This window comes from Mytilus galloprovincialis, chromosome 2, assembly GCF_965363235.1.
Source record: "Mytilus galloprovincialis chromosome 2, xbMytGall1.hap1.1, whole genome shotgun sequence".
Classification (NCBI taxonomy): Eukaryota; Metazoa; Mollusca; class Bivalvia; order Mytilida; family Mytilidae; genus Mytilus; species Mytilus galloprovincialis.
The window spans coordinates 105078533-105103329 of NC_134839.1; the positions used below are offsets into that span (position 1 = coordinate 105078533).

A 24797-nucleotide genomic window follows, 5' to 3' on the forward strand; every position below is an offset into this window, starting at 1 on the left:
ACCCAGATACATAATACATTGAAGACCAACACAGAAAATAGACACACCCGACTTGTCCAGGCCTCAACGCAAAAAGTCATAAAAATGACGTCACATACGAAGTAGTAAAAAGGTACAAAAATTACGTCACGCAGACATTTGAATTTCTGAAACAGCACAACAATGACGTCACATTTGAAAAACTATATCTCAAAATAAGATAGAAATAGGATTGATTTAAGATTATTATAGAACTAAATACTGATATTACATTTAAACACAATGCACGTTGCAATACTAATTAATAGCAATTAACTATATTATATATATGTCCAGTTTGTTTTAAATCTAACTTCAATCATAATATATCGTACAGATTACGTTGAACCAAATCAAAACCAATAAAATATTGTCTATTGTCTTGTAAACAAAGAATTCTAAAAATATAACATTTTACAAAGAATATGGTCGTTAATATATATGCACAAACAAGTTTAAATTGCAGTTGTTGTTTTATACATGAAGATCGAGTGGTGTTTTTACATATAAAGAAAATGTAAGTACGTTTACGTTTTATTTTTTATATCAATGATTTTTTTCGTATCGAGTTGAAACTTGTAAAAATTTTGATCTACTTATAAATAGGGCACCTCTACTTGGTAAAACAAAATAGATATGAATCATAAACAGGCAAAACTGGATTTGTATATGGTAGTTAGCATATGTCTTTTTGGAGAAAGAAATGTTAAACAAACGAAATGGAAGTTCAATGTTATGTTCCATTAGTTTGTTTTACACACATGTTAAAATGGTGTGCAATCTCATTCTAATTGTTTCTTTAGCGAGTAATATCACCCTCTAGATTTTTCATCTATCGAAGACTTCAAAATGTAAAAACATGGAAATAACTTTCGTCCATGCATATTTCTATTTCATGGAATTACAGTAAGCGCTTTTCTGTAAGTATAAAACACCCTTGAAATATCAGCGGCAAAAATATTGTCCAGATGAAATGGGTCAACATAGTGGCTTTGGAAGTTATTTATGCAAGATTCAAACTTCACAAACAGTAGAGGTCCATAATAGGGCGTATAGTATGTGACACAAAACGTCTACGAGTAAACATATTTTGTAAATGTTACAAGTGTAGTTTTTTCCTGTACATGCACTAAACGGATATATCTTTAAAATATTGCACACTATAAAACATTGTTAAGATAAAATGGGTCAGCATACTATTAAGATGTCAGTATCACTTTTCCGATGTTTTTTGTAGGTTTTCCGACATGACGACACTCGGATTTCCCTTTTTAATATAGGTTTATATGTTTGTGATAAAAATATTCATGTTTAAATGGTCCATACATAAATATTCTCAGATGAGAGATCATGGGTTTTAAATAAAGTGTAATACTGTACTAACAAAAAATATGCAGTTTACTACATTAACAAATTCAACCGTGAATGACACATTAGTTGATGTGAACTGTAATTAAATTTATATTGCATGGGAAAAAATTGTTTCTTTAGCGAGTAATATCACATAACTGTTGTTACACCAATAAGCCAAGGTGAGTACATGTAATATTTCTATTTCACGTTTTTACAACAATTACTGTTTGAAGATAGACTGTAAATTTGACCTAATTTATTCCGTATTATTTGTTATTTTACTTGTAATTTGGGCTTAATCTCCAAATGGCTTTTGTCTTCGTTGTTATTACTGTAAGACATGTCACGGTACTTTTCTATCCCAAATTCATGTATTTGGTTTTGATGTTATATTGGTTATTCTCATCGGATGTTGTCTAATGCTTAGTCCGTAGCTGTGTGTGTTACATTTTAATGTTGTGTCGTTGTTCTCCTCTAATATTTAATGCGTTTCCCTCATTTTTAGTTTGTTACCCCGATTTTGTTTTTTGTCCATAGATTTATGAGTTTTGAACAGCGGTATACTACTGTTGCCTTTATTTATGGGCCTTTGATTTCACATTATTTTTTCTTTTTGTCAATTTATTTACCATTGTTTTTATTCTATCATTTCTATTTCTTTCACGGCTTAATTAATGGAAGCCGTTCTTTTAAAATTCTTTTAAAATATAAAATTTATGTTTAATGAGACAGCGAAATCTGTTTTTTATTTAAAATGTTTAACCTTTTTAATTTGCAACCTCATCAATAAATGATAAATACTATTTTTACCTGAAGCCTACTATCATGAAGAAGTATTTTGCATATTAAGCTCATTCATGTTATTCATTAAATCTAAAAACAACCCAATACCTCGAAAACAGTTACAATTCAAACATCCAATCAAAGAGATCTACACAACAGAATTTTGCCAGGAGTATCTCCTGGTTCATCTGTCAAGGAAAATGATTTAAAATTTTAACATAATTCTGATCCTTTAAAGGAGCCCAATTTTAACATAATTATGATCCTTTAAAGGAGCCAAGCTCCGAACATGTAGGGTTTTGTTGAGAACAAACACATAACTTTTTTACATGAACATTTTCCCTTCAATGAAAACACAAGATCCTACAATAGAATTCTCCTGACATGCCCTTTAAAATACACGGGGTGTAATGAATCATTTAACTCAATCGTATTCTAAAGGTGACCGGATAGGTGTTTAGCAATGTGTAATGCGGTCCAAATTTTAGTTTGAAACGAAGTACGTAAAACATGCGATTTCAGTGCCGTTTCACAGGGAGGTAACCTGACTAAACTTACATCTGAACTGGTGACAAGCTTGAATAATTATTATGATGGAACGGTTTTAAAGAGATTGTTTCATCATAAAGCTTTGAAATTAACTTTCATGCCCAAACAAGGGCTTCATCTTTGTCAATAATACCGAAACTCTAAAAACCACTGTAATAGCCGTGCGTGTCCTTCGAAGTCTTGTAGACAGTTTGAATACCTACTCCAAACAAAGACGAAGTTGTGTCGCATCCGGTGAGTGCATGTACAGCAGGCAATAGTTTACAAATTGTTGGGGGGGAGGGGGGAAGACAGACACATAGTTAGTGAATGGTTGAAAAATAAAGGCAACAGTAGTATACTCATAAATCCATGGACAAAAAACAAAATCGGGGTAACAAACTAAAACCGAGGGAAACGCATTAAATATAAGAGGAGAACAACGACACAACACCGAAACGCAACATCTTAGCCCATCCTTTACACTGCTATTTGTCCTCATCTGCATTCACACTCGCTTGTATGTGTCATATATTTATAGTAGCGAGCATACAGAGCAATCACATTTGTATTAGAGGTCCGTATGATTGTTCTTTCGATTTTCACATTTCCCTAAACTTCGTGTCAAAGTTTAAGGCGTTGAGTATCGGCCTCCTCTTGAGTGCTTAACAAGTGACGACAGCCATTTACAGTGTTGGTATAAATAACTTTGACAATTTTGGAATTTACAAAGTTCTGTCTATGTAAAACTCACATCAGAGGGAATTATAGGGGATTTGCCGAGGTTTTCCAGTCAGGAATACTTCTCCCCTCAATAATCTGATAAACTTTGATGGAAGCTGTAGTCTTTGTGTGGCGTTCCCTTTCGGCAGACTTTAAAGAGTTGTTCATGTCGTATCGGGCAAAAAAATCTGCTAGTTTGTGCGCTAAAGAAATTCATTGGGACATTTTTTTTAATAGTCGGCTGCAAGGTCACCGAATGTTTTACCTTTCTTGACATCAATACATTGAACCAATACCATACCATCTATGATGTTAGTTATGCGTATTGGTAAAAAGGAAAGTAGGGAAAGTGCACAGGAGATTTCAGATTCTAATTGCTTCACCAAATCCAACTTGCATGATTTTCACATGATGCCGTAATCCGGAAAAAGGGAAAATGGAAGAATGCACATGTTCTATGGCAAAATCATCTCTACATCTTGCCAAAATCAGTGCACGTCTAAATACAAGTTATGGATTTATGTGACTTGCAAGTATTTCCCCTCCGATTTATATTCAATGTTTGTATTTGTGGTCATGTTTTTAAATGGTTTTAGTTTTGACTTTTATATTGAACTCCTTGACTGATCTAAAGAAAGTGCACCACTGATAAAATGTTCAGATATGTTCAAGCCTTCCTCGACAGATCTGAACAAAGAACCTTGAATATCTCTTGTAGCGTGCATTCTAGAAGATATATTAATAAGACATGGAGGATGGGATTTCACACCACAGGGATCAGTCATGGATTATTCAGATGGTTCACAATGGCAATTACATGTTCTTTTTATTGCTGTTGGTTTAGTTTCCCCTTGTGAATTTGCATAGTTTGCAGCAATTCCAGCCCTTTTCAGCATTACACGACTAAGGGATTCTAGGAAATATATAGTAAGGGTCCACCTTACAACCTTTTGATTTGTTATGCCTACGGTGCTACCTGTTCCCCTTGGGGCTTTTATAACTTTTTTTGCTGTTGCCAAGTCGGTCCATGTACTGTTAAATGTCCAGGAGTCTGTTTAAAATCAAAGTAGCCATCTATAAAAGGTGATCGAATATTCTCAGAAAGTTGAAGCATATCGAGCATGTAAACTGGCAACCACCTTCAGTAATTAGTATGGTTGGTTACAAAAACATAAGGTTACATTGAGATGACGATCTCAAGGAAGTGAACAATTTCCCTCTCGCTCTGCTCTTACATTTGACAGCAAAAAGGCTACTGATTCATGGAACATATCCCAGTATTTGAATGTAAGTGATACCGCACATCTCTATTACCAAAATATTTACCCAATCTTATTGTGCCTAAAAGTAGTAAACAATCGTACAATACTCGACTTTGATCATCGGATAATTTTATTGTCCCTAAATCAAATACAGAATCATACAAATCAAGTTTTTCTGTTAGTGGTCCAAAAGTGTGGAATTCACTGTCCAGTGAAATTAAAAAAATAAAAAGTATATCTGCTTAACTCTTACAAGTCATTTTATTTTTAAAAGTGTTCAATTTATAAGTTAAGCCACAAATAATACTGTAGACCATAGGTGTTTTTGATGTTGTTGTTATATTACTTTATATACGTCTATTGTTTTCATGTGTGTAATAGTAGATTAATTTTGTTTTATTCATATTGTTAACATTGTATGTAGAGAGCCTTATTGAAAACTGGTTAAATCCAAATGAGTTACTCTTTTTAAATAAAGATCTTATTATTATTATTGTTATTATTGCGTATATGTATCTATAAGAGGCTGTATATGAGCTTCGAATAGCTCCGTCATATGAGCGTTAGGACTTGTGTCTGGCTTGAATTGCTGAAATAATACTTCTGAGATAAATGAATTTGATATTATTGATTTACAAATATATGAAATATCATATAAATGTTAATTATTTACATTTTGCTTTAAAAGAAATAGATGAAATTGAATGAAAACGTACTCTATTAAATGCAAAGTATTCGTAGTTTTAATCTTTTACATAATCTCTTAAATAACGTACTAATTTTGCTAAACTTTATTTAAAATCGTTAAAATAAGGTATAACAACAATGTATATAATAACATAATTCATAACTCGGATGTTATTTTAAATTCTAGACCTCAAAACTTTTCTAAGTCAATTTTCGTTCAAATCAACTAACATACTTCAAAGCCCATTTTACAAAAAAAAATGCACCGTACGATTTTTTGACGACAAGTCAAAATGTTAAGTTTAACCTTTGAACTAGCAATACTGTGATTTATAGCCGCATAGTCTGAATGATAACTCCTTAAATAAGCGACTTTCCCTTACTTGGTCGCCGTACTATATCAAGGTACAAACACTAATGAAATTGATTAAATCTAAAAAGATTGAGAGTGCGCCGACAGGGTAAATAGTTATCAAAGGTACCAAGATTATAAATAAGAGTGCATTTCTTTCTAACCAAAATTTTGTAAACGATTTGTGTCGTTTGTTGTTGTTTTTAAACGCTACAAATGCATCGTTTAATTAGTGTTTACTGACCCTGTTTGAACCTTCAATAATGCATGCACATGTTGTTGGTAAACACACTTTTTTTACAAACGTAGAAACAATTATATCGTTTTATCAGGTTGAAGTTAGAAATAAATGTAGTGTTTGTACTAACATGGTAACAAGAATGGTAACAAATGGTATTGAAATTTCCAAAAGGTAAAACACTTTTGACGTAAGACCCTCTGATGTCCTCCTTACATTTTCAGATCTATGTTGCTTCTTAGAATTGCGATTTAAGAAAAAGGGTCCTTAACTTGTAATCAACATTGACAAAACTGTTTCCTTACATATTGACATGATCCTTTCCTTTTGTTCAATGTATACATATTTCACTACTGAGGTTCCCAAAGCGGCTTTTTCTGCAATCTGCATGTATAGATCTTTCTTTCTGTACGATTATTCCGTAAAATTAATGCAATTTAAAGCAAAATAATACACATTTGAGGTAAGGTTCACTCTTATCATTTTGACGCGCATTTTTTTCTGAGATCTCTTTTAATCTGGAACGGTTGTAGAAAATATGACATCTCACAATTGAAAATAGAGTATGTGCATTCATAATCTACCGATCCATCTAAATAACAAATGAATAAAAGGAAATCCAATATTGTCTGTAGGTGGTCCGTAACCGTATCGGACATTAGATACTACTGAGAGGAGACGACACATGTTTTGCTGGCTTACTTATAACACAAATATATAGTTTATTTGGTGAATACTTTCTAGACTAAGAATTCAATTTAATATTTGATAAATTAATTGAGGCGGATGGAACTCAAGTTTACGTTTTTTTTTCAAAGAGACAACATTCTGACAAAAGAGCAGAAAATCTATTAAAAGTCTATTGACGGTCCATGCATTTAAAAGTCTAAATAATTTCATAGGTAGTCACAGGTAAGTTTAAATAAATTATTAAACAAAACCTCATTTTTTACAAAGAATATGCACTTAACGGTAATGTATATGCTTTAAATTTCAGTTGTTGTATTTATACATGAAGATCAAGTGGTGTTTAGACATAAAAAAAGATATCTGTACGTGTACCTTTTCTTTCCTGTATCAAGAATTTCTTATTTGGTCATTTAAAGTTTGTAAAAATCTTGATTTAGTTAAAAAAAAAAACCAAAGTATATATCTACTTATCGTTTTTATTTTATGTCGTTATGTTGCTGCCTCGCTGGCGTATACATAATTCATTTTATTCATGAGATTCCTGGATGAGGGGACGTTCCCCCTCATATTACTAGTATTTCACACCAGAAACCCTCAGAAGGTGTTTTATTTTCAAAAAAACATTCGTGGTGGCTTATTATATCAACTTCTATTTGAAAATCTACAAATTAATGACACGTATTAAAACTAGTTTCCTAGTAAAACTTTTTGACATATAGCTCTTCAACGGTTTCGGTTCTTATACATCTTTGGATTTCAAATGTTTGGCTTCGAGCGTTCCTGATGAAGGTAAATTCAGAAAAGCGCTTCAGACGTATGAAATTATCAAACGTGTTCAATAATTGAACGCAACTCGCGTCTGGCGTATCAAATTAAAATACTGGTACCGTTGATAACTATTAATGCAACGTGGTTCTATAAGTGTGTGCAGATCTCTATGACAACCCTGTGTATTTCGTATTCTATAATTTATAAAATTATCCTGTGCTTTGTTTATCTTTAGATAAATGGGTAACTCTTCCTCCCGAGGTACGAAAGATGTATTGACAACAGAGAAATGTCGGAAAGCGAGACAAACAATTCAAGCATCTCGTGAAAAGATTTTGGAAGCTCTTCACGAAGAATGCGATAAATGCTCTGATGATATAGGTTAGTCATTACTTAAGCTTCTTCTATTCGCTATTACGGAAGAAAATTAATTATATAACTTGATAAATATATTCATTTGATCAAATATTAGAAATTGTCTTATACATATCCTTTTAATATAATGTTGTGTGTTGAATCGGAAAGTTTTTTAACTATTACTAAATCAAACTTGTTCTGTAGGTATAGTATATGTATTTTAAGTATGCGGACGGTGGCTTATTAATTTCTAAATTAAAGAACGCCATGCCATTTTTAACTCGATTAAAGTTTTGATATTTTATTGAAAGAAAGCTGTTATATTTCACTGCAATAAGATTTTAAAACAACGTAAATAATCTAAATAGAAGTAAAATTTATTCAACGATATAAATGTTCATTTTTTTTCGTTATGAATAAACCATTATCTGTCAGTGGGAAAACACTGTCTAGGTCACTGTGCCTTTTTGGTTTTTAAACTTTATTCAAATACAATATATAAAGCATTTGTAATGGAACCAAGTTATGAATATGTGTCCTATCGTTAAAAGGTAAAATAAAAACATAGTGAACTCCGAGGAAAATTCAAAACGGAAAGTCCCTTATCAAATGGTAAATCAAAAACTCAAACACATCAAACGAATGGATAACAACTGTCATATTCCTGACTTGGTACAGGCTTTTTCTTATGTAGAAAATGGTGGATTGAACCTGGTCTCTTAGCTAGTTAAAACTCTCACTTGTATGTTCATTACACAAAACAGAAAAAAAACACAGATAAAAGCATAAATAATAAAAGTTAAGGATTGAATTGTACACTGGAGCAAACAGAAGAAAAACAATAAAACTAATGCAACAGCACAGCAAACAAACGAAAAATATTACTTAAAATCAACTGCGACTGACTTGAAATATGCAAAAATTGTTAGTGGTTAATGAACTCAGTTTCTTTTTTTTAAAGCAATTGTCGACGTTAATTGTCTTGCCAATAATTCAGTAATTTAGAGAAGATTTAATTATAATAAGAGATTAGATCTAGATATGAATTTTTAACATACGATAAGCCTGATTTTTTATACAGAAAGGACTATGTGTCTTACTTTTGCATGAAAAGTTAAAAAAAGGAATATAAATTCATGATCATCTGCCATTGAAAAAAAAAGTTTAACGTTGAGAGTATGATCAATAAAGGCAACAGTAGTATCCCGATTTTCAAAAGTCATAAATCGATTAGACAAAAACAAACCTGGCTACAAAGTTAACCCGCGGAAACACATCAACTATAAGAAAAAATACATGAATTATAAGAAAATAGTCATCCAAACCCAAACTGTCCATTTATAAGAAATGTGACCATGACCTTTTAATCTTATTCTAAGATGATTAGCGTTCTTCCTCCTCTTTAATTGTTAATGGGTACATCTTAAACTAGTATGTTGATCTAATGAAACACACTAAAGTTATAATCCGTATATGAATTTGAAGTATAGTTAGAGCAGGATGGATTGTATTTTTGTGTCACAGGGTAAATAGCCACTTGGGTTCTGCTAAATAGGGCAACGATGCATTGTGAAAATGGTATGTAGCAAACCATTTATTGACACTGAAAATACATTATTATGATAAACATTTATTTCAAATGTTAACTTGAAGTTTCCTTGTAATATAAACTGTGAATTTGATAGAAGTATATGCATTGTAAGGCCTACAAAATTAAATTTGCTTACCTGAAAATAGGAGACAAGTCATATATCCCGAAGCTCTTTTAAGTGTATGTTTAAGTGTGAAACTCTCATTACTACTTGTACACCGTATATATAGTACCAGAAAGGGTTGCATGCATTATAAATTCGTCCCGAGTAGTATATAGACTTTTCGAACTGCCTGTTTAATGAATGAATGAATGAGTGAATGAATGAATGAATGAATGAATGAATGAATGAATGAATGAATGAATGAATGAATGAATGAACGAACGAACGAACGAATGAATGAATGAATGAATGGATGAATGAAAGAATGCGTGCATGCATGCCTGAATGAATGAATGAATGAATGAATGAAGGAAGGAAGGAAGGAATAAAGGAAGGAAGGAAGGAATGCGTAGATGATAGTTATTATAGTACACACAAGATACAGTACAATACTAGCACATAACAGTACTCATTTGATAAATACAATGTAACTTCTGTGACATTTTTATAAACATATTACAGATTCGTCAACCTCAGACAAATAGCAATTGCAGCTAATTTAAGGAAACTTGAAATGAATATGGGTCTAGGACGGTGATTAGGGGACGACGATTTTTATTTTTGGAGGATTTTTTCAGGATTTACAGTCATTTATTCTCACTTGTTGCTGCGCATGCTTTTTGTTCGAGACTTCAAAGTTGAACGCGAAAATTTTTACTTTCACTTTAGTACACATTTGTTTCCTGCATATTCATTATCGTCCTGTCTTGTTCATAGTTATTTATCTTTAGTTCTCACCAGGCCCAGTTATTCATTTTCAAAGTCCTTTGGTCCCTCGAAAATTGAATAAAATAGTCGAACCCTCTTTATGTTACTCACTTTTATAGATGTTAATGCATCAGAAACTATGAACAAGTTGTTTGAAGATTATTTTGTTATGATAGCCCCTTTTAGGATGGAGCAATTTTTCTTAGATTATGTAAACGGTTTTTTTTTTGTGTTATACGATGTCTCTCAAGGGTTTATAATATTTTTTTGTTTCACTATAATCTCTAGGCAATGTGAAATCGTGCAAAAAGGTTAAAGTTGATATGCCAAACCCAGTTCATCACCAGAATGTATCGTTTTAGATTTATGTTATATAATTTTATTGAATAACATAACTGTTGTATTTGTAAATAAATTTAAAACAAATTATTATCGTTTGAAAAAATTGTTTATTTTAATCTTGCATTTAATCTTAAATTAGGTACATAGACATCCGTGTACTTTCAAACGAAACTTTTATGTGTCTATACTTTGAAATGTTTGATGTAATTTTAAATGCAATAAATGGTTATGTGTAATGCAAAATAAACTACTTTTCCAAAACAGCCACGTAAATTCCTCCTCTGATCCTTTTCCCTAAATTATGATAATGGTAATGCCATTTTTTTTTTATAAAGTTATGCATCCGTAATTTGCAGCTAGATATGGTATGCAATGATAATTATTTCAGATAATAGATAACATGTCTCTTTATTCTTAGATTTGGACGAAGACTCGCACATACACTATGGTGATTCAGATGGTAGCAATATCGATTCGACACAATATCGTTTTCCATTTGAAAATTTAGTGCTTGAAGGTGGGGGTGTCAAAGGTCTTGTCTACTGTGGACTAGGCAGGGTAGGGTTTTATTATCTTATTTATGTATAGTTCATTATGAACTTGGTAGGGTAAGGTATTTGTATAAGAATAATGTTTTCTTCTTGCAGACATGAACTTTATTCTTGTTTATTTTCAAACAAATGTGAAATCATTATTTAATGAAAAAAATATTTTAGATTTATGTGACTTCATATACCGCACAGAAAAAATAAAATATGATATCCATGCTGTTGTCAACAAGCATTTATAACGTCTCGATACTCACGCTTTGTTTCCATTTTTTACAGCTTATGGTCGATACCACTCCTGATGCACTATCAGTGACCGTGAATCAGCTCAGTAGTCAGTACTTCGGTATTGACGTGATTAATAATAAACCTTTCTCAAATTCTCTGTTTATAAATTTTGAAATTATAAAGAAACTAAGGTTTCAGCTCACTCATCAAAATTGAACAGACATCATAATACTCTAATATGCTGTCATATTGATATATACTTCACAAGAAAAAATAAGTGTTATGTTCACGTTTCTGATGAAGGTAAATCCAGAAAAGCGCTTTGGTCAATAACAAATTACCCCGATATTTTTAGAATTCTCAGTCATCTATCTCATTCACGTATACTTAACTGAAAAATAAAATGAAGTGTCCACGCTATTGTCATTATCAAACTATCCCGTCTCAATAACTGATATATTTAGTATTCTCAGTCATCTTTCTCATTTATAAAGTGTAATGTCTACGTTTAAGTCAAAAGTGAAATGGAAGATATCTGAATTGAAATTGAGTCTGTAGATTAAATATTAGTTAACAATGGTCACAATGATCATTAACATATGATATTATTTGTTTTAATTCTGTTTCAGGCTCTTGAAGAACACGGCATTTTAAAACAAATACGCCGATTTGCCGGTACAAGCATTGGGTCTATCTGTGCTGCATTGTACGCTGTCGGATTTAATTCACATGATGTTGAACAAATCATGAGTATAAATCTAGAAACACTTGTTAGTGGTAAGCGTATGATTATCAATAGGGAAAAGTAAATCAACACAAATACCTAACTCGAAGGGAAATTCAATGCCGAAAATCTTTTATTAAATGGCAAAATCTAAATCTCAAACACATTAAACAAAAGGAAAACAACTGCCATATGTCATATTCCTGACTTTGAACGTACATTCTTACGTGCAAAACGATGGATTGAACCGGGTTTTTATAGCTAGCTAAACCTCTCACTTTGAAGATAGTTGCATTGAATTTTATTATGTTTACGACAATGTGTGAAAAAACCCTACTAAATCAATTAGATGTTGGATTTGTTATGATTCATAATTTAGTCTTAGATGCATGCTAGCTGTTATTGGCTTTTAACTAGCTGTCAGTAGCTGCGAGTAGTCTCAGATCTGTAGTTAGAGCCTGTAATTCAGTGATTTTCTTTTGTTGCTGTGTTACATATTTTTTTTACGTAAATATTTTTGTACGTTAATTAGTTTTCTCTTTTGAATTAATTTGCATTTGTCATTTCGGACCTTTTATAGCTGGTAATGTGGTATGGGCTTTGCTCATTGTTGAAGGTTGTACAGTGACCTGTAGTTGTTAATTTCTGTGTTATTGGTCTTAACCTTTGGTGCAGAGATGTATTGTTGGCAATCATATCACATCTTCTTTTTTATATAAACATAAAAGGCTAAATTGTCAAAAAATTGGGGTACAGCAGTCAACATTGTTTTATAAAAGGAAAGTTTTGTATCCATTCCATACTCATATTGGAAATGATCTTAAATAGATACGAAAAACTGGAAATGTGATCAAGTAAAAATATTTGCTACACATTATGTTTGACAGTACCAGGGAACAAATAAACGTTTATTGAAATTCTGTATTTCCATCTTTCATAAAATGGTACAGCATTATAGTTAATCAAATGTTATTTTTGACTTACTGTGACTTAAGCTGACAATAACTAGCAAAGGTACCAGGCTTATAATTTGATACGCCAGACGGGCGTTTCGTCCTCATAAGACTCAAAGGTGACGCTCAAATCAAAATAGTAAGAAAACGAAACAACAGTATTCACAAACAGAACATTTTTTTTTTTAATTCTGTATGTTATATTTATGACTTATGTTTCTTTTTTAAAGATGCATCCTATGGATATTTCAGTCTGATACCTAACTTATTGTCGTACTATGGTTGGCATCCAGGATCAAAGTTTCTCAATTATCTGGGAGAAGTTTTATCTGTGAGAACTGATAATCCCGATATTACATTTAGCGAGGTAATAAAATGATAATCTGGTGCAATGTCTTTTCTGAAAAACTTATTTAGTTTCGTTTATTTTCTTTAAATCAGATTGTATGTACTTGTCAATTATTTAAACGATAATCTTAGCCCTATTATAAAAATTAATTAAGCTGTGAACGATTATTCCATAATGGTGAATATAGTCTGACGATTACTGATCACGGAATAAAAATAGGATTGATGCTGTATACATGACACTATTATTCGTTAAACATACTTCTTAAAACAGTTTGATCATTCGTACATTGCTAACTGTATGCTAATTTTATACGAAGTTATTATCAAATATGTTGGTATAATGAGATATCGTATAAAAATGTTGTGCATTCAAAAAAATATAAAAGGAAATAACACTTGATATCTTTTGACATAGAGTACCGAAGCACTGCATACTGGACCAATGATGATACCCTCGAGGAATAGTTATCAATTGATACGATATTCCCGTGCTTGCATTTCCTATCATGATTTTCTTGATAGAGGGTTGTTGCTCACAAAGAAACTATTAAACCAAGAGTTCCAAATGGTGAAGTTGAAATCACCCCTTCGTAAATTTTACGAACGCCATCACGAGTTGGTTGACCGTTATGGAATAACCGTTTTTAAAATGATATGGGATATGTTCCTTACGTCGTAACTGCGACCCCCTTCCCTTTCATGTATGTGACCTACCGAATTAGACTATTTACCGAATTTGTTATAACATGAGCAACACGACAAATGCCACATGTGGAACAGGATCTGCTTACCCTTCCGGAGCACCTGAGATCACACCTAGTTTTTGGTGGGGTTCGTGTTGCTTATTCTTTAGTTTTCTATGTTGTGTCATATGTACTATTGTTTGTCTGTTTGTCTTTTTCATTTTTAACCATGGCGTTGTCAGTTTTTTTCGATTTATGAGTTTGACTGTCCCTCTGGTATCTTTTGTCCCTCTTTTATCAAAGGTACCAGGATTATAAATTAATACGCAAGATGCGCGTTTCGTCTAAATAAGACTCATCAGTAACGCTCAGATCAAAATAGTTATAAAGCCAAAAATGCACAAAGTTGACGAGCATTGAGAACCTAAAATTCCAAAAAGTTGTGTAAATTACGGCTTTGGTAATATATGCCTGAGATAAGAAAATCCTTAACAGTTCATCAACAATTCAGTGCTGGGAAATAGGTAATAATGCTTTGAAAACATATATGTATCATACGAAGAAAATAGGTTAATAATTGATTTTTTGGGGTTTACACACAACAATGGTTTATAAATTGTGTCGTTGTAGGTATATAAGAAATTTGGTAATGAACTGTGTGTTGTTATTACAAATGTGAATACTATGTCTGAAGAATATTGTCATGTAAAGACCACGCCTGATATGCCTATCAGAATGGCAGTGCGCATGTCAATGTCCATTCCAGGTAGGATTTTGCTTGAATTGACCAGAAAGAAAAGGATTAAATATATTTTCAAGAGGTTGAATACATGTAAACTAGGATCTGACTCACAATTTCTTCATAAAAATCATTTTAAGAGTTTATTTTTTTAGCTAACTGCCCCGTTTACACAACAATAATCCTATAGAAAAAAAATGTTTCAATTCGAAGAACAAATCCGTAAGGATAACAGACTAGGACATTTTCCGATACGAAACATTGTATTTTAATCCGTTTCAAGATATCTTTGAGATAACATCGCCTAACGGAACAAGACGAGCTGTAAATTATTTTCAAAATACTTTCTATATTTGTTACTGGATTCATTTAACAAATATATGTATTCTATTTTAAACATTCATATAAATATCTCTTTATATGTATTTTGAACTTTCTTTGCGGCGCATCTAAACATACGAAGTGCATTTTTGTTTAAGAGAATGTATCATCTTGTTTCAGGTGTATTCCAAAGTGTACAGAAAAAGCTATTTGGTGTAACGAACTACTATGTCGACGGTGGAGTAATTTGCAACTATCCTATTCATTGTTTTGATGGTAACTTATTTCAATGCAAGTTTTTGTGTTAGCTTAAAAGACATTTTTTTTATCAATCAATGAACTGAGATGTGAATTATAAGTCAACACCATGACAACAGTGACCAGACGACATATATCGTTAGTCAGCAATATAAAAGGTATAATGTAATATGTTTTATAGACACATTGCTTGAACAGTATCTGCGTACTGTTGATAATTAGAATAAGGTATCTGAATAACAAAATTGAAATAAAGTCGATAATTCCATTACAAACAGATATAGAATTTTAAATTGTGAAGTTCTTGTTTCAAACCTCATCGAATCTGACTTTCAAACAGACAAAACCAAAGTACTGATGAGTATTATAATGTCTTTGTTTAAGGATGGTGGTTATCTTTGGATCATCATGACAGTTTCCTACAGAAAATCCAGCCAATATCCAAAATAGAGTCAATCATGGATAGAAAAAACAGATTTGAAGTTTTACCAGGACCTATGAAAACAATTGGGAGTTTGATTGTAAGTTATTCTTACTCATTGCAAAGGAGAAGGTTCACGAATGGTTCTGATTTTTTTATGTTTTTAAAATTGGGGCAAAAAATTACAAATGTCACATAGAAATACTTGTGATAATACTACTAAGACAAAAATATTTTTTCTGGCACTTTCCTTTACTATTTATGGAGCAATTTGTATTAAAAGGTCACTTTTGGTACTTTTTGTCCAGAATTTTAATTGTTTTTGGCATAATTAACCTTGGCATCCATCTACGTTCCAAAAAACAATATAAAAAGTTTTTATGCTGATGGAATCTATATCAAACTAGGAATCTGTTGGTTACAACACATTCTGAATCGTAGGTGGCCAAGTGTTTCAAAAGCTTTTAGGTCTGAAAAATACACAAAATCATCATATTTTGACAAAATGTACAAAATGGGCTTACTTTGGCGAATATCTTGTAGTTTTATGATAAGAACTGATATATTTAGCATTTATACTTTTGAAATAGACCCATTTACGAACGAAATTGAGACCTGTTTGGTGTTTTATGATAAAGTTGATATTTTAGGCCATTTTGTGCCATTAGTGAACCTTGTCCTTTCTTTGGAAACGCACTTCACTTAGCGTTTGAGTGTTCAGAGATATTGCAAGATTTGCTAGTTATATTTGATGATGGTTCATGAACAACGGCTGCATTGAGGACCACGCCAATAATATGGACCACTTATCAATGCAAAATTTTACAGTCATGAATCTGAAACAATAAATCAAGGCAACAGTAGTATTCCGCTGTTCGAAAGTCATAAATCGATTGAGAGAAAACAAATCCGGGTTCCAAACTAAAACTGAGGGAAACACAACAACTATAAGAGGAAAACAACGAAACAAAAGAAACACTGAAGTGCAACAAAAACCAAAACAACAATGCAACACACACAGAAACAAACTATAAGATAACAACTGCCATTTCGCTGACTTAGTACAGGACATTTTAGGAAAACATGATGGGTTGAACCTGGTTTTGAGGCTTGCAAAACCTCACACTTTTATGGCAATGTTAAATATAACACTAAAATGACAACATTACATGACAGGACTACTGCAAAAATACCCAGAACAGAAAAATACATAAATAAACATTACAACAGGACATTTCGACATGCTAATAGTTATCAAATATATCAGGCTTATAATACACGATATGTGTGTTTCGTCTACATAAGAATTACCCGTGACGCTCAGCTCAAAATAGTAAAGAAAATCAAACAAATACAAAGTTAAAGGGCATTGATGACCCAAAATTCTAAACAGTTTTGGTGAAAAAAAAACAACCGACCACCACGTAAAAAAATAGGACAGCACAAAAGAACCATGCATCGTCAACGACTGGATACGGTACAAAAGTGACGTCACAGGTAAATTTCTAAAAGTTTGATGTAATTCAAACACAGTTTTGTAATTATGGTATTTGATGTATAATAAAACAATTACATTAGATTAAAATAGATTTCTGTTAGTAATTAGATAATTAATTTAATTACACCTTATGTAAAAATCCTGGGTTTTGATTGATTGATTGCCAGTGTATTTTTCACCAATTTACTGTTAACAAATTAATATCGTTCATTTTTTTACGCCGCCGTGGTATTTGCCAAAAAAATACTCTATCCGACTGGACGCTTGTAATGTCACAATCATCAATGCGTTTTTGAACGTTAACATTCGGTGTAATTAAACAGATATAGCATGTTCTTGGGGGATATTTGCGAAAAATACCAGTCTTGAGAATGAATTTCCCTCGCCTTACGGATCAGGAAATTTAACATTCTCTCGACTGGTATTTTTCGCAAATACCCTTCCTTAACATGATATATCTGTTCAGTATTATCTAGGTATGTCGGTATTTCTCCTAAAAATTCCAAAAAATGTTTACAGAACTTCAATGCTAAATTATTGTGTGCACAAGATATGTTCAAGAGGTTATCATTAGTTTTGACTGCCGTCTGTATAAATTGAAATAAATTGATTCATTTTAGTTCACAGAACCTTAAAATCAACATTTTGGCGAATGTACTCGTCGTCGTGGATATCTAGTTTGATGTTTGTATTTTTTTTCAAACCAATCGACCAACATGGCTGCCATGAATATGAGTAAAACATAAGACTAAAATGCATTACTTCATGTTGCAATTCATTTGTAGAAGTTGCCACTGTAACATATTTTGGATTTCTTTTTAAAGTTCTCTTCAAACGAAGCCGAAGTTTACAAGGCTGAGATATTGAAGAAGTCTGGCGTCCCCATGGGAAAATTACCAAACACTAAATTGGCAAGGTATATATATATTTATCTCATCTATACAATTATAGAAATATGATTGTCAAAAAGCATTGGAGTCCGTGTTTATGTCATATTGGAAAAGTATGCGTGATTTAATTTAATACACGTTTAGTAAAACGGTGTTGAGGGAAAATCTAAAAAGTTTAAACACACGAAAAAATTGATAATGAACAATTAAAATAAATTCATATAACACATTAAAGTCTTACACTTTGTTATTGTTGTCATCTGTTTTTGAGCTGTACAACTTTGTACCTTTTTTTGACTTTCGAACTTTTATATCTGGGCGTCACTGGTAAGTCTTGTGTGGACGAGGCGCGGTTTTGACGTATTGAATTTTATCCTGATGCCTTTTGTTATCTATTATTCATGTGTTTCTTTGCCTAATACGTTCTCCTATTTATTTGTATTGAAGTCCTGTATTATTATGTTGTCATTTTAATGTTATATTTAACAATGCCATTAAAGTGCGAGGTTTGGCATGCCACAAAACCAGGTTCAACCCACCATTTTTTTCTTTAAAAATGTCCTGTACCAAGTCAGGAAAATGGCCATTGTTATATCATAGTTCGTTTCTGTGTGTGTAACATTTTTACGTTGTGTTTCCGTTGTGTCGTTTGTTTTCTCCTATATTTGAGTGTGAATTCCCATTACTATAAGACGTGTCACGGTACTTTTCTATCCCAAATTCATGTATTTGGTTTTGATGTTATATAGGTTATTCTCATCGGATTTTGTCTAATGCTTAGTCCGTTGCTGTGTGTGTTACATTTTAATGTTGTGTCGTTGTTCTTATCTTATATTTAATGCGTTTCCCTCAGTTTTAGTTTGTTACCCCAATTTTGTTTTTTGTCCATAGATTTACGAGTTTTGAACAGCGGTATGCTACTGTTGCCTTTATTTGTATAGTCCAATGTAAAAAAGATCTTATAGTTGAAGACTTGATCACTTTTTGATAGGCCACTAGTCTACACAGTGTTCTAGTGACCTAATACAAATCCCATATGTAGTTTACTGACCCCATCTTTATGTACTAGGTCTTAGTAGTTTTAAAAGTCACTTTCGGGTCTTTTCTCTTTTGAATTTATCAAGGTGCCCAGTTTGCATTGCTGGTAGAAGCCATTGTGTCCGGAGAGAACCACCGACATTGGTAATCCTTGCCAATTAAGATTGGAATCAAACGCACCCGACAAGTGCGGGGATCGAACCTAAACATAGGTTTGGACAGGCTAGTGGTACAATAAATGAACAACTTCGACCAGTAGATTCAGAGGCCTCACTGCTGCTGAAATATACTTTTGTTTAAAAACACATAAAAAAATAATACTTTAGAATCATGTACTCCAGTGGTTGTCGTTTGTTGTTGTATATCATATATGTTTTTAGTTTATTGTTTTGAACATACATGTGGCCGTTAGTTTCCTTGTTTGAATTATTTTAACTTTGTCATTTCAAGGCCCTTTATAGATTACTATTTGGTATATGTTTTGCTCATTTGTGGAAGTCTGTGCTGTGACCTATGATGTTAACTTCTATGTCATTTTGTCGAGAGATGTCTCATTTGCAATAATATCACATATTCTTGTTTTTATATATTTACCAAAACTCAATATTAAACGGGACTAAAAGGTCGATTGATGTTATTCACACAAATATTGACAAGTAACATATTTATTTATCTGCATTTGGGTTATATGAACCCAGTTTTCTAATGTATGTTAATTTTCAGAGAGTGGGTAAAAACTGAACAAGGTAAAGGGAAAATAAACAAGGCCTATACAGAAGTGTGTGAAGCTGCAACTGCATTCATCGAAGTAAGTATAAACTCAAATCACTTGTAAATACACTTATGTCAATACATGGCCAATTTTGTGTTATTTTTGTCATCCGTTTTATGGTAAGGTTTTGCTGGATTGATATTTAACAAAAATATTGAATTGAATGATTGAATATCAAAAAAGCTTAAATGGACATCTGAACTTAGGCCCTTTGTAGCTTGCTGTTTTGGTGTGAGCCAAGACACCCTGTTGAAGACCGTATTTTGACCTATAATGGTTTACTTTTACTAATTGTGACTTGGGTGGAGAGTTTCCTCATTAGCATCGAATTGACAAATATGAGAGTACAAGGGAATAGGCTATGGATGTTCTATAAAATTTCCATGTGATTAGCATTGAATCAACATAAGGGTATATAATCCTTAAATTAATTTTACATGTTATTACTTATCAGTCGACTTCATATTTATTTTTGATTTTTAGGTTTTACGAAAGCATAATTTAGATGGTAATGACGTCATTTCTAAAGAAGAATTCGAAAACGCATTTTCTAAAGTAAGATTTAACAGTTTTGAAACCTTTTTTTTTTTAGAAGAATACAGTTAATTTGTTATACGCTACTCATATCCAATTTATATATCAGAGCTGTAGCAAGAGTAATAGACAATCCACCATTCCCGTTGGTAGATGTTCTTTAGGTAATCTAAAAGGGAAAGTTTACATCAAATTTTACTTCGAAAATTCTCCTTTTTTCATTTGATTATGAAATAACAAAAGAATAAAGAATTTACCATGATTATTTGTCATTTCAAAAGGGCGCTGCGTCCTATTTTTGTGTTAAAGAGACTACTGATTTAATATGGAATTTGTGTTTAATGTTCAGAGGCAAATAAAACATCCAATCATACAATAACATGTTTATAAAATCTTAAAATGAACTCTGTTTTGTTCTTAACCGACACGATGGGTCGGCTTTCTAGAGAGCTACTTCACAAAAAATTGATCACAGGAAGACTTGTCATCCTACCCGAACACATTATTCTGACCTTTTGATCAACTATCTGTCACAGTGCGGACTTCAACAATCAGCAAACCCCTTGCCTGGGATCGACCCGCAACATCACGTACTAAAGACTATCGCCCAACCATTAGATCACCAAGGCCGTTCTTTTGGTGTTGGAAAATGTGTATGAACTTGTATTTTGGAAACGACAAACACCTAGACCTCAGCGTGTTCGATTTGTTTGGTTTTTATAAAAAAAAAATATTTAGAGAACGAAACCGATTAAATATGTTAACAAGATGCTGAGTAATGGCATAATTCTCCTTCTATCGTACCTTTTATTTGTTTCGTTGAAGACTGATTTTAAAGATCAATACAGTAAATTGTTATTTGGGGAGGGATGTAGTCCTCAGTTGGCATTCGATGCCATCGACAGAGACGAAAGTGGGAACGTAAGTTTTATAATATAAGCAAGGTAATTGTTTCTACGGACATATCTCATCTCCTTATTTTGCACGTAAAGGAGCTTCATTAGTTGATAAACATTACAAATAAAGAAGTTTTGAATAAGCTGGATGAAGGAGGGTTGTATGCTAGATATATGTCATATATCATACATTATTAAGACGCGTCACGTGTTGCGTTAAAAAAAAAGTCAACAGTAGTATACCGCTGTTCGAAAGTGATTACAATGTCTACAAAAGTCATGCCCATTCCGATTACATCATCCTTGACCAATGGCAGTGCTTGAAAATTCTTCAGTAGGGAGATGTAAATAGTTATCAAAGGTACCAGGATTATAATTTAGTACGCCAGACGCGCGTTTCGTCTACATAAGACTCATCAGTGACGCTCATATCAAAATATTTATAAAAACGTTTAAAAAGGCATAAAGACATTAGCAAAAATTAAAGACAACATATATACCGTATTACATCACTAGCACACTATGTAACGAATTTATCTTACCGACTGTCTTAACGTGTGAAATTTAGACTAGTGACCTATCAAAATGAGCAAGTCTTCAATACTGTTAGCATTAAGAAACTACTTTCATTGTTCCTACAAAAACAGATGCCAACAATAACAACTTGTAAGGTTTATATGTGTTTTATGAATTTATTTCAATCTTAATCATCAATTTCTTCGTCTGTTGAAACCTTTAAGATTTTTTTCTCAGTATCGTTTTGTTTTGCTTATAAAAGGACGCAACTCCACTACTAACTGTTTATGAAATAAGCCCCGTCTCTCTTTTTACCTAATATGGAATATAAAGGGACGTAACTCCACTACTTACCATGTATGAAATAAGCCCCACCTCTCTACTAACCTAATATGAAATATACACGGTCTCCACGCGGACGCTTTTAACCAGTCATATTCCTAGAAATGTATAGGAGGCAAGAAAAAAAAACATACAAATGAAGAGAAATAGGATAATGATAAAGATAATACGAACATGGATTATACTTACGACATTATCAAATACATGTAGTATGTTAAGTGTAGTAACATTGACAAAACACAAATAGATTCTTACAATTATACCAGTGGATTTTCGGATTTTACCCAATCTCGATAGATATATTATCAATCATAAAGTCCTAGCCTCGGTGAGGACTTTAAAATTCATAATTTAACTATCGAGATTTAATAAATCCGATAATCCACAAGTAGCTATGTAAGAATCTGTTTCTTAAATAATTAATTAAAACACATCTTTATTTTTTGTTAAACGAAAATTCCCTTTGAGTGCCTTCCACATTCCACAAAGTTGTCAATTTCATGAACACCTGTTATTACCAATGGTATTTCAACTGATCGGGCGGAGCTTACGTTTTAATTTGCATTAGGACAGTCTATTTGAAGATGTGTGTGATAAGGATGATTGCCGTTATAATTTTAACTGATTTCTAATCACCTATCAGTGTCATCAAAGGAATTTACAAAAGAATGATTGGACACTTCATTGATGAGTTTATTCTAAAACACCTATCTATAGATGAACTGGTTTATCATGAGCAAACCGGAAAAACTCCGCCCAGTCATGTGAAATAAATTGAGTAATATCATATTTTGATTCATCAAGTGAGCTGGTAAATGTTATGACCCTTAAACTCATCCAATCATCTTCTAAGATCACCGGCAACCACACGTTGATTAATTTTTTTATACAATGGGTTCAGACAGGGCTATATTGTAATAAAATTATAGAAATCTTATTGTGCGGTTATGCAGTTGTAAACTTAAATTCTACTGGCTGCCTTTCCATCTGCTAAATAACCATGTTCGCCGTACACAACCCAATCAAATTGTCCCTCGCCAGAACCGTTCAACAATTTTTGACTCCGTCTAAATAATCATGTTAGTTGGGTCAAAGTATGATAACTTATAATATATACTTTATTTTCACACGATGTTCTACCTTTCAGATTACTTACAATGAGCTGATAAACTTCGTTGAAGGAACAGGAGTCAGCATCCATGAAAAATACTTAGGGTTAAAACGTACAGAAGTCAATGGATTTTTCAGTTTTCTGGGAACAGTATTTAATGCTCTGGCAATAAATCTTATGAGGATATTTATCCGGGTACTTTTATTTATTATATTGTCTGATTAACATGCTCAAAGCAACGATGTCATGCATATATGCTTTGAGTACGCACATTATTCAAATATATACATTTATATGAAAAATATTGCTTAGCTGACGAATATATATTTTGAAAGATCGATCAACTTCTAAAAGTTTTAAATTCTAATAAAACAAAAACTAGGCATCTGATTCCTTCAATATTCGAGATTATTTTCTGTATCAGTTAATGTCTTCCTCGAGACTTTACCATCGTATAGCATAACCGTCTACATATTCTTATTGTATTTGAAGTCTTCCTTTAACGTACAATATATTGTATATTTGTTACCAATTATTAAGTTTTTAGATTTCTCAATTGTTACACGTCAAGAAGATATGTCCTGACAAGATATAGCTCATATACCTAGGTAGATATCGTTAACAAGTAGCAACAATTAAGGGAACAATTATCCAAATAAAACGTGAAATTTTTTTCTGAAGTGGGATAGATTATTGAATCGGACGTATGGTATATTACAACATGTAATGGGAAAACAATGGATATGGGTATCTATCGATGACAAACAAATCAAAGCAGTATATGCACAGCTAAAACAAAAAAAAAAACACACAAAGCTACCGAAGAGCACCATTATTACTTTCCCCATCATCAAGTCACAATGGGGCCGTCAACACGGCGAGAAAAAAAAACTCTTACATCAATGCAAGTATATATTTTGATTGGGAACAGTTTTTCTTTGATAATAATAGCAAGAATATAATGATAATCTTAATAAAATATAGTTCTAATTTCATCCAATGATAGAATTAATTTTGTTTTTAGAGTTCTGATATAGACCGAACAATTGGAATAAATTCATGGTACATCAAAACAAACGATTTTGGTCTGGAAGAAGGTGACAAAAAGTTTCTGGTAGACGTATGTTGATATATATTTGTTTGTTACGCTTTTTGTTTATTTTTTTGTATTTTCATGTGATTTTAACCATAGTATTTTCCAAAGTGTCAATTCAAATGTCTAATTTTACTGTCCAGGTGTGAGGATATTTTCTTAATCTAGTAATAAAAACATTTAATACGAAACAATAGTTTGTAAAAGGACATTGCTAGTGGACTATCAGTATCTAAGTGTTTCATCTGTCAAAGGACATTGCTAGTGGACTATCAGTATCTAAGTGTTTCATCAGCTCAATTATCAGTACTTCGGTCT

General features: G+C 32.3%; 1 protein-coding gene across 4 annotated transcripts in view; it reads left to right on the forward strand.

Moving 5' to 3' along the window:
• The first annotated feature begins 432 nt into the window (after positions 1-432).
• Positions 433-24797, forward strand: part of LOC143065237 (uncharacterized) — a 28672-nt gene continuing 4307 nt past the window's right edge. For 2 of the 4 annotated variants that reach the window (XR_012975430.1, XM_076238686.1), the window contains exons 1-14: positions 1334-1550; positions 7638-7783; positions 10982-11121; positions 11969-12116; positions 13247-13383; positions 14681-14816; positions 15291-15386; positions 15753-15889; positions 18112-18203; positions 19939-20023; positions 20471-20542; positions 21347-21442; positions 23423-23581; positions 24411-24506. Coding sequence is in view for 3 of the 4 variants with exons in the window: in XM_076238686.1 (XP_076094801.1) it covers positions 7642-7783; positions 10982-11121; positions 11969-12116; positions 13247-13383; positions 14681-14816; positions 15291-15386; positions 15753-15889; positions 18112-18203; positions 19939-20023; positions 20471-20542; positions 21347-21442; positions 23423-23581; positions 24411-24506 (1536 nt within the window). In the remaining variant the exon portion in view is untranslated. Of the gene's footprint in view, positions 536-1333; positions 1551-6941; positions 6997-7637; positions 7784-10981; positions 11122-11968; positions 12117-13246; positions 13384-14680; positions 14817-15290; positions 15387-15752; positions 15890-18111; positions 18204-19938; positions 20024-20470; positions 20543-21346; positions 21443-23422; positions 23582-24410; positions 24507-24797 lie in introns of those variants that run through there. The other 2 variants (XM_076238688.1, XM_076238687.1) reach the window with 2 other exon arrangements.